The sequence below is a fragment of the Octopus sinensis genome, unplaced genomic scaffold (genome assembly GCF_006345805.1).
Source record: "Octopus sinensis unplaced genomic scaffold, ASM634580v1 Contig11718, whole genome shotgun sequence".
NCBI lineage: Eukaryota > Metazoa > Mollusca > Cephalopoda > Octopoda > Octopodidae > Octopus > Octopus sinensis.
Genome location: NW_021832432.1, coordinates 392527 through 407500, shown reverse-complemented (window position 1 = coordinate 407500; position 14974 = coordinate 392527). Strand labels below are relative to the sequence as shown.

The following is a 14974-nucleotide window of genomic DNA, read 5'->3' as shown; positions in this document are numbered from 1 at the left end:
TAGGCAAATTCTTTTGGCATCATTGATGGCTGTGTTCAGCATCTAATTAGGAATGCTGTCCTGTATAACAAGCAGAGTATGCTGGAGATTAACTCAGCTTCTCTGATATTAAGACATCCTGTCTGTTAAGAAAAACAGTCAACTCATGAGCTAATGAAGTAGCTACTATGAGATTGTTCAACTCGCTAGAATTAGCAACCAAATCACCCTCAACTCACATCTGACTACATATAAAACAGATACATTGGATAACGTAGTCCAAAATACAGTATACTCAAATAAAAAGAGAAAATATTTTTGATCATAGATTAACTTCATCAGGCCTGCCAAGGGTTAAACAACAATGACAAATCAAATCAAATCACAAAACTGTCAGCCAAAGGTGAGATTTTTAACTCAAAACTGCAACTAATGAAATCTATGTTTGTAATAATGGTTTCTAGCATTGATATGAGGCTGCCAAAAAATTTGGTAGGATAAGTATAGCTAATTCAATCACCCACAGTATTTGAGTGGTACTTATTTTATTGATCCTTAAGGCAAAATCAACTGATACAATGTTGGAACTTAAGCCTCAATACTAAACACTACAAAGTGCTTAGTAAGGCATTCTACTGTCTATCGCACCATGATTCTTAACATCTATAAGATTCCTTTCTACTATAGGGCACAAAGCCGGAAAATGTTTGCGGGGGAATGAAGGCAGTCAATTACATCAACCCTAGTGAACAACTGGTACTTATTTCATTGACCTTGAAAGAATAAGAGGCGAAGTCGACCTCAGCAGAACTTGAACTCAAAACGTAATGATGGACAAAATGCCACTAAGCATTTTCCCCAGCACAGTAACGGTTCTGCTAGCATGCTGCGTTAACATCTGTAGCGTCGATTTCAAATTCTGGCACAAGGCCAGCAAGTTCAGGTGATGGAATAAGTTGATTACATTGACCCTAGTATGCAGCTGGTACTTATTTTATCAACCCTGAAAGGATGAAAGGCAAAGTCAACCTTGGCGGAATTTGAACTCAGAACATAATAATGGACAAAACGCTGCTAGGCATTCAACCTGATACAATAGCAATTTTGCCAGCTTGCCACCTTATTAATATCTGTAATATTAACCTGCTTTAATGGAACTTGTGCATTTGGGTGATACACTTTAAACAACTTCAGTTATGTCTAAAAAATCTTTAATGTAATAATGAAATGATGTTAAGAGGATGTATAAATTTGTACATTCAAATATAAATAAGAAAATTCATAAAATGTGGTCCCAACAGTTATCATCACCACCACCATCACCATCACCACCATCATCATCATTACTACTATTGCTATTAAGGATTGAATTGGCAGAATCAGTAAAATAACAGATAAAATGCTTTGCAGTGCTTAGATGTGTATCTTTAATGTTAAAAGTTTAAATTCCACCAGGACCAACTTTGCATTTTTATCCTTTGGAGATTAATCAAAAGCAGAACCAATAGAATAATGAAGGAGGATGAAATTGATCTAATTATGCACTTTCTCCTCAAATTTATGACCTTCTGATTGTATTAAAAAAATCATAATCAATTTTATAATTGACCAGCATCCTGTTTGGGAGATGAAAGATGGGTTGTAATTTCAGTCATTTGCATGCCATGGAAAGTGGGTTAAGCTCTGGCCTTATGAATCCTGGATCTTATGACACACTTATCCCAAGCAACTATCCTTGATGGTTCAGCTGTTTGCCCTGCCTGCATATTCTTAACCCTTTAGCAATCAGATTATTCTGTCAAATGTAATGTTTATTTATTCACACTGCTTTGAATTGATCATACATTATCTCGTAGTTGTGCGATTTCAATGTGCATTTTGGCAGGGATAGTTGTGTTATGAGCCCCAGGATTCATAAGGCCAGAGCTTAACCTACTTTCCATGGCATATAAATGACTGAAATTACCCAGCCACCCGGCAAACAGGATGCTACTCAATTTCAATGAGCATTTTATAGGGTAGGAGTCAAAGGTCAGATCTGGCCAGTTTGAACATAAAACAGGTCAAATATTTGGGATGGATATGGCTAGTTTAACTGTAAAAGGTTTAACACTTTCATTACTGTATTTCTGTTAAGGTGCTCTGTATATCTTTCAATTAATTTAAATATAACAAAGAATTTAGCAAAATAACTTAGTTATCATTAAGCTAGTGTTAGGAACATAAATTGTGACTCAGGTTTGGTGGAAGATTTTAATTTTCAAAACTTATGAAAATAAGACATTTGTACTCAGATCCAGATCTGTTTTCAGCTGGGTTGGTAACAAAAAGGTTAATGTTCATTTCAACAATAAGGTCGTCAGTTTTAATAGCTGCTCTTTGTGTTGACTTTACCTAGAATAGTCCCTCTCTACTGTAACAATTTTTGTCATTCAACAACTTCTTATGAACATTTTCATGCCTCTTTCTTCTGGATATCCATAATGGTGAGTATATCGCTATCATTACACACACATTTCTTACCTATGTTGTTCTGATTCAATCTGATACAGTCATTTATACCTGTTTAACATATATCCATATTTTACCCATTACTTGCTTCACTCACTGGGCTGCAACCATGCTGGGGCACCACCTTAAAAGTTTTAGTTGAACAAAACAAACCCAGTAGTTATATTTTTTTCCAGTTTGGTATTTATTCTTTCGGTCACTTTTGCCAGACTACTCAGTTCATCATCATTTAACGTCCGCTTTCCCTACTGGCATGAGTTGGACAGTTCGACTGAAAACTGGTAAGCCAGAGAGCTGCACCAGGTTCCAATCTGATTTGGCAAGATTTCTACAGTTGGATGCCCTTCCTAACGCCAACCACTCCAAGAGTATAGTGGATGCTTTTTATGTGCCACTGACATGACACCAGCCACGACTATGATCTCACTTTGCTTCACAGGTCTATACAAGCATGGTATATCGCCAAAGGTCTCAGTTACCTGTCACTGCCTCCATGAGGTCCAACGCTCAAACAGTTCTTTTTATGTGCCAGTCAGATGGCACTGGCATCGGCCATGACTATGATTAATTACAAAGGTCAACAGCCAATTTTCATCAGGGATATTATATGGTGTTTTATATGTAGTTTTGTCTGCAGGTTTTAAAAATGTCATCAGTTTCCTTCTATCAGGCACAGTTTTTCTGATGAAATAAGAGAGGTATATAACTCCCATCAGCAGTATTGCTACACATAAACATCTTATACAGGTAAATTCTATGTCAAGGCATTGCAAGAATAGTCCTGATATATTTTGTCATGTCTGTGGTTCATTTACCACCAAAACTCAGCAACGTGCCATTACAAGTGAAATCATTTACCACCAAAACTCAGCAATGTGCCATTGCAAGATCTACCAGTTATACTTTGGCTGCTCTCCTGGGGATCAAGATAAGAGTTGGGACCCGCACATCATCTGCTCAGCTTGTTCAAATGGACTAAGGGATTGACTCAATTAGGGGAAGAGAGCAATGCCATTTGCAATACTTATATGGGGAGAGCCAAAGGATCATTTCATGGACTGTTATTTCTGCAACGTTAATAATGTATGTGGGTTTATTGTAAAGACCAAGCATAAGATTGTGTATCCCAACTTGGAATCAGCAAGAAGACCAGTACCACACAACGATGATGATCTTTTTATTCCAATACCACCAGAAAATGGCCTTCAGATGTCTGACAAAGATGTATTTCCTGAAGAAAATATTACTGCTGTCGAAGACACTGAAGTGGGTGCAGATTTCACGATTTTAATCGTGAAATCATGATTGAAAAGATGTACCACAGAAATTTTCTCAAGGAGAGTTAAATGATTTAGTTAGAGACTTGTCATTGTCGAAGGATAAAGCTGCACTGGTGTAATAGATATGTAATAGAAGAAGAAATTAATATTAAAGGTGGTTTAATTAGGTAGTGATTATGGGAGAGGTAATTTATATTGTGGCGCTAGGGATTCAAAGTGAACATACAGGTATTCCAGTGAGAGAGATAATAAAACAATTATTTAAATTTGGAAAATACATATTTTCCCGCATGAATACAGGAAATACTTTTCTCATTTCTTAGATTAAGTAGGGTATTCTTAGATGAAATAATAAAAAAAATAGCCTCAGTTATACAAAGAAAACATTTTTAATTATTGACTTTGTAAGCCAGTGCAGAAGTAATGATGTCTCATTTAATATCAAATTTAATATTATTATCTTTTAATTCCCATGTAAATTTACTTAATCCAGTGGAATTAGCTTTCTTTCTATTCTTAAAAGTTTCAAAATGATTTGCCACTCTAGTCTTAATAGTATTTTCTGTTGAGCCAATATAAAAATATATTTTTTCCTACTTATAACAGTCCATTGATATACAACACTTTTTCTTTTACATGAATTCTTAAACTTACAATTTTTAACTCTACAATCACAATTTTCATAAATGTTGTTATATGTGGCTGTATTAGATGAGGAATATATATTAGTAGTGTTAGTATTAGTTGTTAAGGTTCTATTATTGGGATATATATGTAAGCAATTATTTGAGTTATTAGAATTTGGAACATGTATTTTAAGTTCAAGGGTGTTATTAGGATTATTATTATTCTTTTCTACTCTAGGCACAAGGACCGAAATTTTTGGGGAGATCAACCCCAGTATGCAACTGGTAATTAATTTATAGACCCTGAAAGGATGAAAGGCAAAGTTGACCTCGGCGAAATTTGAACTCAGAACATAAAGACAGACAAAATACCACTAAGCATTTTGTCTGGCATGCTAACATTTCTGCCAGCTCGCCGCCTTATTTATTATTATTAACATTTCTATGATTGTAGAATTTATTTAATTTCTTATTGTTGACATGATATAACAGTAAATAAGTTAGATGCTAGGCTAAAACCAATATTAATAGTTTTATGGTTAATTATTTCATTGTATCTATTATCACTGTTAGTGTTTATGGATGGCTTTGAATATAGATTTAATTATATTAGTTTTAATTTGTATAGCATAGGGAATAATAAACTATATTTTATTAGATTTATCAGGGTGATTTATATTTATAGGTACACTATAATCTGTTTTAGATTTTTTATAGCTAATGGAATGAGCATGTACACAATTTTTATGAATTATGTTGTTATCATTGTAGTGATCATTACAATTGTAAATTGGTTATTTTTTATTACCTCCGCCTTCGAAGGCAGAAGTATTGTTTTCAGGCATTGTTTGTTTATTTGTCTGTGGACAAGATATCTCAAGAACCACTGGATGGAATCAGATGAAACTTTCAGGGATGTTTGGCCTTGTGACTGGCACGAACTGATTAGAATTTTGGGATCAATCTGGTACCAGACAAGGATTTGTGATTATTTTTCCTTTTTTTTTACTTCATTTTTGAGAGTGGTTGGGTTCTTTTTTAGTATTCTCATTTGTGAGAGCAGTCAAGCTTGTTTTAGATATTCTCATTTTAAAAATCATCCCTGGCTAATCTTTGAGAGACATTGGTGTTACCTTGGCGGAGGTTTGCGCTGCTTTCTGAGTACTCGTGTTTTTCTTTGGTTTGTGAGATAACATAGAATTGGTTTATCTATTATTATTTTGATATAAAGTAATCTTATGCTTTTTTATCAATATCAATTTCTTGTTTATATTTATTTTGTTTACTAGTTAATTGTTTAGCCAGACACTTGCACAAAGTGCAGTGCAAAGCACCAAAGCAGAAGTCACATGGTCATGAATAACATTCTTAGCCATATGATAATAGGTCATTCGACCTACTAGACATAGCAGCCAAATAATGTAATTTTAGAAACCCTATGTCTTAATGAAATATGAGATGGTTACGACTGGAATACCATTCATCATAGGTCTGCTACACACACACACACATACATATATATATATGTTTAACTTTTGAAACTATATATATATCTGTTTATATGCTATCTGTTTATAACAAGGAGGTTCAACATCACAATTGTTTGCCTATTGAGGTGATGCTGGCAGAGAGCAAATTTTTTGGAAGATTGTTACGTGTGTGTGTGTGTGTGTGTGCACGCATGCGTGTGTGCATGTATGCACACACACACACACATACATATAACAATTTTTGACATAGTTTCTGTCTACCAACTTCAGCTCTCAAGGTAATAGCTGGACTCTTGCACAAAGTGCAGTGTAAAGCACCAAAGCAGAAGCCACATGGTCATGAATAACATTTTTAGCCACATGATAATAGGTCATTCGACCTACTAGACACAGCAGCCAAATAATGTAATTTTAGAAACCCTATGTTTCAATGAAATATGAGATAGTCACGACTAGAATTCCATTCATCATAGGTCTGCTACATCTGGCCTGATCTAGGACCAAACAAACAACTACAACACTATTAACATATACACAGACCCACAAATGAAATATACATAAGCAAATCCATTTCATCTACGTACAGCCACATCTTGTTACTCTTTATTTCAATATGATGGACAGTTTAAGCAGAAGATCTTGATCTAGATGTACATTTGAAACAATGCTAACAGCAATAACCTAGTATGATTTTTTAAGTAATACTTAAGTAGGTACTAATGCTATGAGTCAACAAGGGAACCACCATGTGGTCATAGGATCTGCTGGAGATAACAAATAAATGTTCTGTATAAAAAAAGATATGTTGGAAAACAGAAAATGAAATGGTCAAGGTTAGAATGATTTCAGTCATGGACCCTTTTGTCCAGGAAACAGCCTGTGACTAAATAACACTAAAACCTACTTGCATTTATACACATAATAGTATACATGATAATGATAAGTTACATAATCTACTAAGTCACTGGGGTACTTTTAAGTGGTGAGTAAGAAAGCATTTAGCCTGGTGGAGTCTTGCACTTTCTTAGAAAACATCAAACAGGATTCAAACACAGCACTACAAAACAACAAAATATTTACCAGTTACATAAAGCAACAAGTTGTCCCAACACTTGGTACCTCTTAATAGCCAGATGAACCAAGTAAGTGTGAGTTGTACAATAAGTAATATATCAATGGAATATTCTAATTAAAATTCTTATTAAGTGTGAATAAAACACATACTCTCACACACATATATAAAGCATGTTTTGCATTGCCAAGAAATTTCTTGCTTTAATTGTTTGCATTTCCTCATTAACCCTCTTGAGTCACCCAGGTTGATTGATCGGCCCAAGTGATACAAACTGAAAGGACTTTGGGAGCAATCCATTGGCCTGATGGAACAAATGCTGTGAATGGTTGGTTTTGAAGTGAAATAGCTAAAATCAGAGATCCTCTTTCAATAGATGTATCTCAATAGAGAGAAAATGTGGGTGATTTTGGCTATACATACCAAAACACCATGTCTCAAAAGGGTTAACTATTAATATAAACAATTATTCAAGTGACATAATCTTTAGTTGCAGTTGCACAGCTAACATAAAAACCATCATATCAAATATCACCCATATGAAAAAAAAATATCGCCAGCTGTACATGGAAGACCACCAACATATACCCATTCAATATGACTTATGAAACTGAAGCCAGTATATATGAAGTGAAGGTTATCTTTACCAAACCAATCCACCTCAATGGTGCACATAAACACTACAGACATGACTGAGGGAAGGTTTAAACAAATATATTACAATCATAAGTTTTCTTTTAAAAACACTGAAAGGAAAAATGAGAAAGAAATTATCCAGTTATATCTGTCAAGTAAAACAAAGGGCTTCCAAACATAAGCGAAAAAGTCAAGACATTATAAGAACAGAAATAAAAAAAATATGTTCTTTGAATCCTTAAAAACCTGCATGATACTGAACACAATTTTACTAAGTCTGAGATGTTTGCAAAATGCAGACATTTTGGTAAGCATTTATTATGTAACTAGACCTTAACAAAATTGTCAGACAAGGTAGACCATAAAACACACCCTACCTTCCCACATTCAAGAGCAGTTTCTTCCCACTTTCTACATCAGCTTAATGTACATGACTGGTGTGCATACACACACACACACACCCACATAAACATGTATGCATATTGGACCCCTATACCAACTTTTATTAACTGCATTCCAAGTTTAATAATCATTCCCATTCCATTCTCTCCACTTTAGCTTGCTCTCTAGTAATACATTTTTCATTTTTGCTTTTTATTTTCCATCATATCAATTTTCTATTATTTCTACATCCATTTTTTAATTCTATTTTAACAGTAGCATTCAAAAGGAATTAAGTTATTATTAAGACTAAGATGTACATCCCATGTCAGCTGGGACAAGTGTCTTTTTCTATAGTTACAAGCTGACCTAAGTCATGTGAGTGGGTTTAGTAGCTAGAAACTGAAAGGACCCTACATATGTGTTTGTGCACTCTTGCCCTGACATCATGCAATGGCTGTAGATGAGCATCACTATCATACAAATAATGCTGCTTGTTTCTAGTCTTGTATGAAAAACATGTTTGGTTATACAGTTCTATATTTAAAAGATGAGGTATTATGGACATTATTTACAATTGACGGATATTCGTCCTCATCTTGTTTGTTGTTAACACAACGTTTCGGCTGATATACCCTCCAGCCTCCATCAGGTGTCTTGGGGAAATACCTTAGGAATGAGAAACCAGGTTCGAAATTTCCCCAAGACACCTGACGAAGGCTGGAGGGTATATCAGCCAAAACGTTGTGTCAACAACAAACAAGATGAGGACAAATATCCATCAATTGTAAATAATGTACATGTCTGGTTATGGTGAAATATTACCTTGCTTGGAAACAAATGAGAGTTGGTAACATGAAGGGCATTTGGCCATAGAAAAATATGCCTCAGAAAATTCCGTCTGACCCATGCAAACACAGAAAAGTGGACATTAGATGATAAAGAATGATGATCGTGTATATACACAATCACACAGACACACACATATAATTATTTTCCTTATCTACTTAGCTTAAGTGGCTCTATTTTAAATTGAATGGTATTTGGTTTTACAGCTAGAACTTATAACTTCAGTATCATGGATTATTAAAATATGACAGCAAGCAACAGGATATTGATGATGCATTTTGACACTATATGATATTTACACAACACAATAGGCTCAGGTAACCATGTGATCCTGGGTTCAGTTCCATTATATGGCACCCTGGGCAAATGCCTTCTACAATATCCCAGGGCCAACCACAGCCCTGTGAGTGGACGTGATAGCTAGAAACTGAAAGAAACTCAACATATATCACTATCATCATTTAACATCCATTCTCCATGCTAGCATGAGTTGGATGGTTTGACAGGAGTTGGCAAGTCAGATCACTGTGTCAAGTTCCACTGTCTGTTTTGGTATGGTTTCTATACTTGTATGCCCTTCCTAATGCTAACCACTTTAGAGAGTGTACTGGGTGCCTTTTACATGGCACCAGTAGCAGGGAGGTCACCAAATAATTTACAAGACAAGACCCTTTAACTGGGTGGCGGGGATAATATTGAGGAAGGTGGATTTGTGCCAGATGAGAGGCTAGAGTATGAGTAGTGGGGCAGAAATAGAGGTCTTGCAGGTGAACTGCAAGAATAAGGCGGTAAACTGGCAGAAATGTTAGCACACCAGGCGAAATGCTTAAAGGTATTTTGTCTGCCACTACGTTCTAAGTTCAAATTCCGCCGAGGTCCACTTTGCTTTTCATCCTTTCGGGGTCGATTAAATAAGTACCAGTTACGCACTGGGGTCGATATAATCGACTTAATCCGTTTGTCCTTTCTGTGTTTAGCCCCATGTGGGTAGTAAAGAAATAGGTATTTCGTCTACTGTTACGTTCTGAGTTCAAATTCCACCGAGGTCGACTTTGCCTTTCATCCTTTCGGGGTTGATTAAATAAGTACCAGTTGCGCACTGGGGTCAATGTAATTGACTTAATCCCTTTGTCTGTCCTTGTCTGTCCCCTCTATGTTTAGCCCCTTGTGGGCAATAAAGAAATAAGAAATACAGGTCTTGCAGTAAAAAAAGGTACATGTCTACCTCAGTAAGAGAGATCTGTATATCTGTGTATGTGTGTATGTACTCTTGTCTAGACATCATGTGATGGTTGTAAATGAGTCTTCTGTGAAAAACGTGTTTGACTATGTGCAAATATTACCTCGCTTGGAAACAGGTGAGGGATGGTGAGAGGAAAGGTATCCAGCCATAGAAAGTTTATCTTGACAAATTCCATCTGACTCATGCAAGCATGGAAAAGTGAATATTAAATGACAAGGATGATGAGTACAGACAACATTCACACAACATAGCAAAACATGATAATCAGGTAATGCAGTACCATATAACATTTACATGTGGCACAATAAGATGTTCTGACAACAAAGTCCAACAACAAACATCTTAGTACAAATAGATATCATACTATATGACAAAACAATACATAAATCACAGTATAGACAAAACAATACAGTATGATATTCAGATAACACAGTATGGTATGACAGTTGGACCACACTGTTTGGTATGGCATTCACTCAACAAAATTTGGTTTTATATTTTGATAACATAGTACACTACGACATTCAGTAACTTAGTACATATGTTATTTAGCTAACACAATGCAGTATGACATTAAACTACACAACATTCAGAAAACACAGTACTTCAGTACTACAGTATGACACCATATAACATTAGAGTATGGGATTTAGACAACACAGCACTACTGTATGACACCATATAACAATAGAGTATAGGATTTAGACAACACACTGTACAACATTCAGGCAACACAGTACAGTAAGTGATCATATAACACAACATAGCACAGTATTACATCCAGGGATCACAGTACAGTTATGACACCATATAACACAACACAGTACAGTATTACATACAGGTAACACAGACTGTATGACATCATATAGCACAAAGTATAGTATATCATTATAACACAGAGAGTATGACATAATACTATAACACAGTTCAGTATGACATTCAGACAGTACAGTATGACATTCAGGTAACACGATACATTCTGACATTCAGGCAACACAGTCAATTTTTTGTATATATATATTTTACAATACCATTGTCTGAAAAACCAAACGCTAGTGCTTCTACGCAGTCACTCAACCTACAAAAAATAGTAGCCAAACCGCTTTCGATGTACACCTTACTGTTTTAAATAAAGAAGGGTACATTGAATAATATGGTTCTTGATGTATAAAAATACAGGATGGTTACACCCGAGGCGTCTTTGATCACAGGTCTTGCTCGGTCAATACCGACTCGGGGCTAAATACACCTACAACATTACGCCACGGCATAACATCGCATAACAACATTGTATTATCAAATAATATTGTACGACACAGTATGTCATCATAGAACGCAAACAGAATGAAAACCTAAAACAAAGTAAAGAAATATATCATAAAAAACAAGATAATGCCGGAAACAGTATATTAATATACGAAATAGGAAACACACTAACCAACAGACTTGCCCTCAAGTACATAGTGAGTTTTCAAGGGTAATTCGGGTACAAACTTGAGTCCCTAATACCAGACAAAGCTGTATTTGTAGTTGCGACCCCGTGTAGTCAATTACTATTGCATCAACAGAATGGTCAGGTGGGTTTATAAAACAAGTAATCATACGGCCTTACGCAACCGTGTAGTTTGACGACGTTATCGCTTAACTCGGCGATCTCACTCCCACAAGCCTTGTTATTAGTGACGAAAGATGTCTCTGAGACACACACAGGTACACACTTACGTACAGGTACACCCACACACACACTTATATATATGTATATATAAATATATATATATAGTAACAAAATCACACGTACTCAATGAGTTCGGTAATAAGCGACAGTAAACAGAGAAGGCGTGGCAGCAGAGTTTGGTGTCCGTCATAGACATAAATAGCAAGGCATAACAATTCAATACCAGAAAGTTGTTATTCATTAAAATTTTCATTTGCTTTCTTAAGTACCGCTTATTTTCAATGCACGTATATCCATGTGTTTCTATGCAATTAAACAGACATCTATATTTCATTTAAAACAAGCCACTTAATTAAATGGTGCCTGCAATATACATATATATATATATATATATATATATATATATATATATATATATATATATATCAGTATCTTCTTATAATATTAAAGGTTACATGTGTGTTGTTGATTTTCTTTTCATTTTTGATATGAATAAAAGAGATCGAAACGAGACAATTACGTGATCAGATCTAATTATTCTATTGACGATGCAATTCTATCGCCCTCCTCGTTATCGGTGTTTTATGACGGAACGTATTTCGCTGGCGTTTAAAATAGAAAGAAAGCGATTCAGCAAACATGAATGTACTTGTTATTATCTCCAGAAATACGCAGGTAAGAACACCAGTTTTGCAGAAATGCACACACACGTGTTAACGCCCAGTTTTACGCAGGTAGCACATCTGCACAATGCTACAAAAAAAAAACTTTGATGCTGGCCTGTCAACATTAGCCGGCACATTACTTTGATGAAGAATAACTAGTTACAATGAAGATAACAAGGAATTAAAACTTACTAAAATGTTGTTTTTGCAATATACTCAGTAGAAGAAATGTCGAATATTTACTATTTTTATTTCGAACGGGGAAAAAAAAACAAAATAATACGACGATTATTATTACTTTGTGACGTGATAAACATCTAACTACAAAAGTGATTTCGTTTGATGGGACACAAGAGGAGGAGTGTATTCAATTTTTCGCAGCACAGCATTTTATTATTTTTTTTTTTTTATAGTTAGGTCTGAAGAAAGGACTTGTGTCAATGGCCATCTCGAGAGCTCTTCAAGATTGCTGAGAGCAATGCAGTTGATGCTCTTATTAAACAACAACTGCAAGTCGACGAGTGCAAGAAAACGCAAGTAAACAATGAGAGGATTCTAGTCGAATGGGACGACGCTCGTACTAATTTCAGTAGATTAGAAAAGAAATTAAAAATTACAAAGCAGTTTAGTCAGATACTCTGTTATCTGCATGATCTTCTTTTTTACTTATCTATCGAAACAGAATTCCTGTCCGAAAGACAACTGTCCTGCAGAGAACTTGCTTACATTATAACAACATTCGACTTGAGAATCTCTTAACTGGCTGACAAGTGAGTAGCCAAAAAAAAAAAAAAAAGTAGGGGGAAATGAATGCAACATAGAATAACACGATTTCAGGAGCAAAATAAAATAAAGAACATAAATCAAAAATATTAGTTATGGAAACAAGCATGTAAATTGTCAACATACGGATCACATGATGACGCCATTTTAACAGTCGAATCTATTCTTTCTAACGTCTGCAATGCTTTCCGGTGCATACAAACCAGATTTCACTCTTCATATTTGACCGCCCAGTAATCATAACTCTTCAATTGTAGAAATTCCACTCAGTTTTAGGATGCTTTACAGTAGTGGTTCTTAAACTGACAAATATCAGGGCCCCCCCACCAGAAAAAAAAAAAGAAAAAGAAAAAAAGAACTTAGTGAAACTTTAGGCCCCTCCCACTGTTTATCAATGAAAAGACAAAACAGAGTTTGCAACCATGTAATTATTTCTTTGTTGTGGCATTTGACAGGTTTAAAAAGTTTAAAAACCATCTTAGTTTTATCACACCTTGCAGTTTACCCACCATCTTTTTAAGTCTTTGCAGTATACCCCTCACTATGTGAAACACTGCAGTAGAGGACTATTAATTCAGTCGCCATGATAAATCGTTAGCCACTACACACATTTTTCTCTCTCCTTGTTTTTTCTGTGTCCCTTTCTGTAGAAGAGCGTAGGCTTGAAACGTAAAATACTTTTTCTATTCCTGAGCGTTATACTGATACATCTGTTTGTTTTGTACACCACCTGTCTTTGTCTTTTGTTTTTTTCATAAACTTTCCCTATATTAAATCAACCCCAGAATTCAACTGGTATTTTATTCGGTTAAATTATTCTATAGAAGCTTAAAATCTTCCATGTCCCCTTCCAGGTTGTTTGTTTGCCATGGAAAGATTATCAGTTGCTATGATCCTCAGCAGGTTTTAACCCATTGTTTCTCCATCTCCAAATAATAAAACACAAACAGTCTTAGCATTCCTTTTAATTTGTAGCAGCACAAGCAGCCAGTGCCATATTGGATGAGATCTTGCAGCAGCCATTGCCATCTCCAAGACTGGAGTGAGACCTCACCTGCATCCATTTGCCATGCACGAGATCACAACGAGGCTAGTTGTGGAAAAAACTATATAAAGGGAAAACTCTCTTCAAATTTCTCTTCTTCGACGCCACTACACAGCAGCACTGGCTGATCACCACCACTGGCTGAGGTTTTGTGCCTGTCTATCTCCAGAGGCAATGCATCCACACTATCAGAGCTTAAGATGGTAGCTGAGAGCAGCACACTTCACCTTTCTTGTAAATAAACCAGTTGTAAATAGCAGTTGTACTTGAAGTCTTTTCTCTTGTCAGCCCTGACTCTGTTTTACACAAATGATATAACTTCATCCCATAGTGTGATATGAAAACGATTTTTTTTTTTTTTTAGAAAACTGAACAGCATATAAATTAACCCTTTTGTTACCATATTTCTGTTGAAATACACAGCATTTGCTTCAGTTAATTTTTGAAATAGTGAAGAATTTATCAAAATAGCTTTTGCCCTTTTTAAGCTGGTATTTGGAACATAAATTAACATGAAATTTTGATGGAAGATTTTAATTTAATCGAAGTAGCTCGTTAGAAAATCTCTATAAGATATGAAAGTAGTAACTATACTAAGAAGTAATGTTTATTGCTATTTCAACATGGCTGTCCCATAGGAACAAATGTTACTACTGTTTTTAACCCAGGAGGAGATCCTTCCAGCTGGTTGTCAATGCAATTTGCACCCGATACATACTGCAAGCAGGGGAGTGAACCC

The 14974-nt window shown here is 35.4% G+C and overlaps 1 protein-coding gene across 1 annotated transcript in view; it reads right to left on the bottom strand.

Annotated features, from left to right (window-relative positions):
- The window catches only part of LOC115229083 (small G protein signaling modulator 1-like), a 67382-nt gene extending 53912 nt beyond the window's left edge, over positions 1 to 13470 (bottom strand). The window contains 1 exon segment of the mRNA XM_036499095.1: positions 13317 to 13470. Within this exon segment, the coding sequence (XP_036354988.1) occupies positions 13317 to 13336 (20 nt within the window). The 5' untranslated portion in view covers positions 13337 to 13470.
- Between the last annotated feature and the right edge of the window lie 1504 nt (positions 13471 to 14974).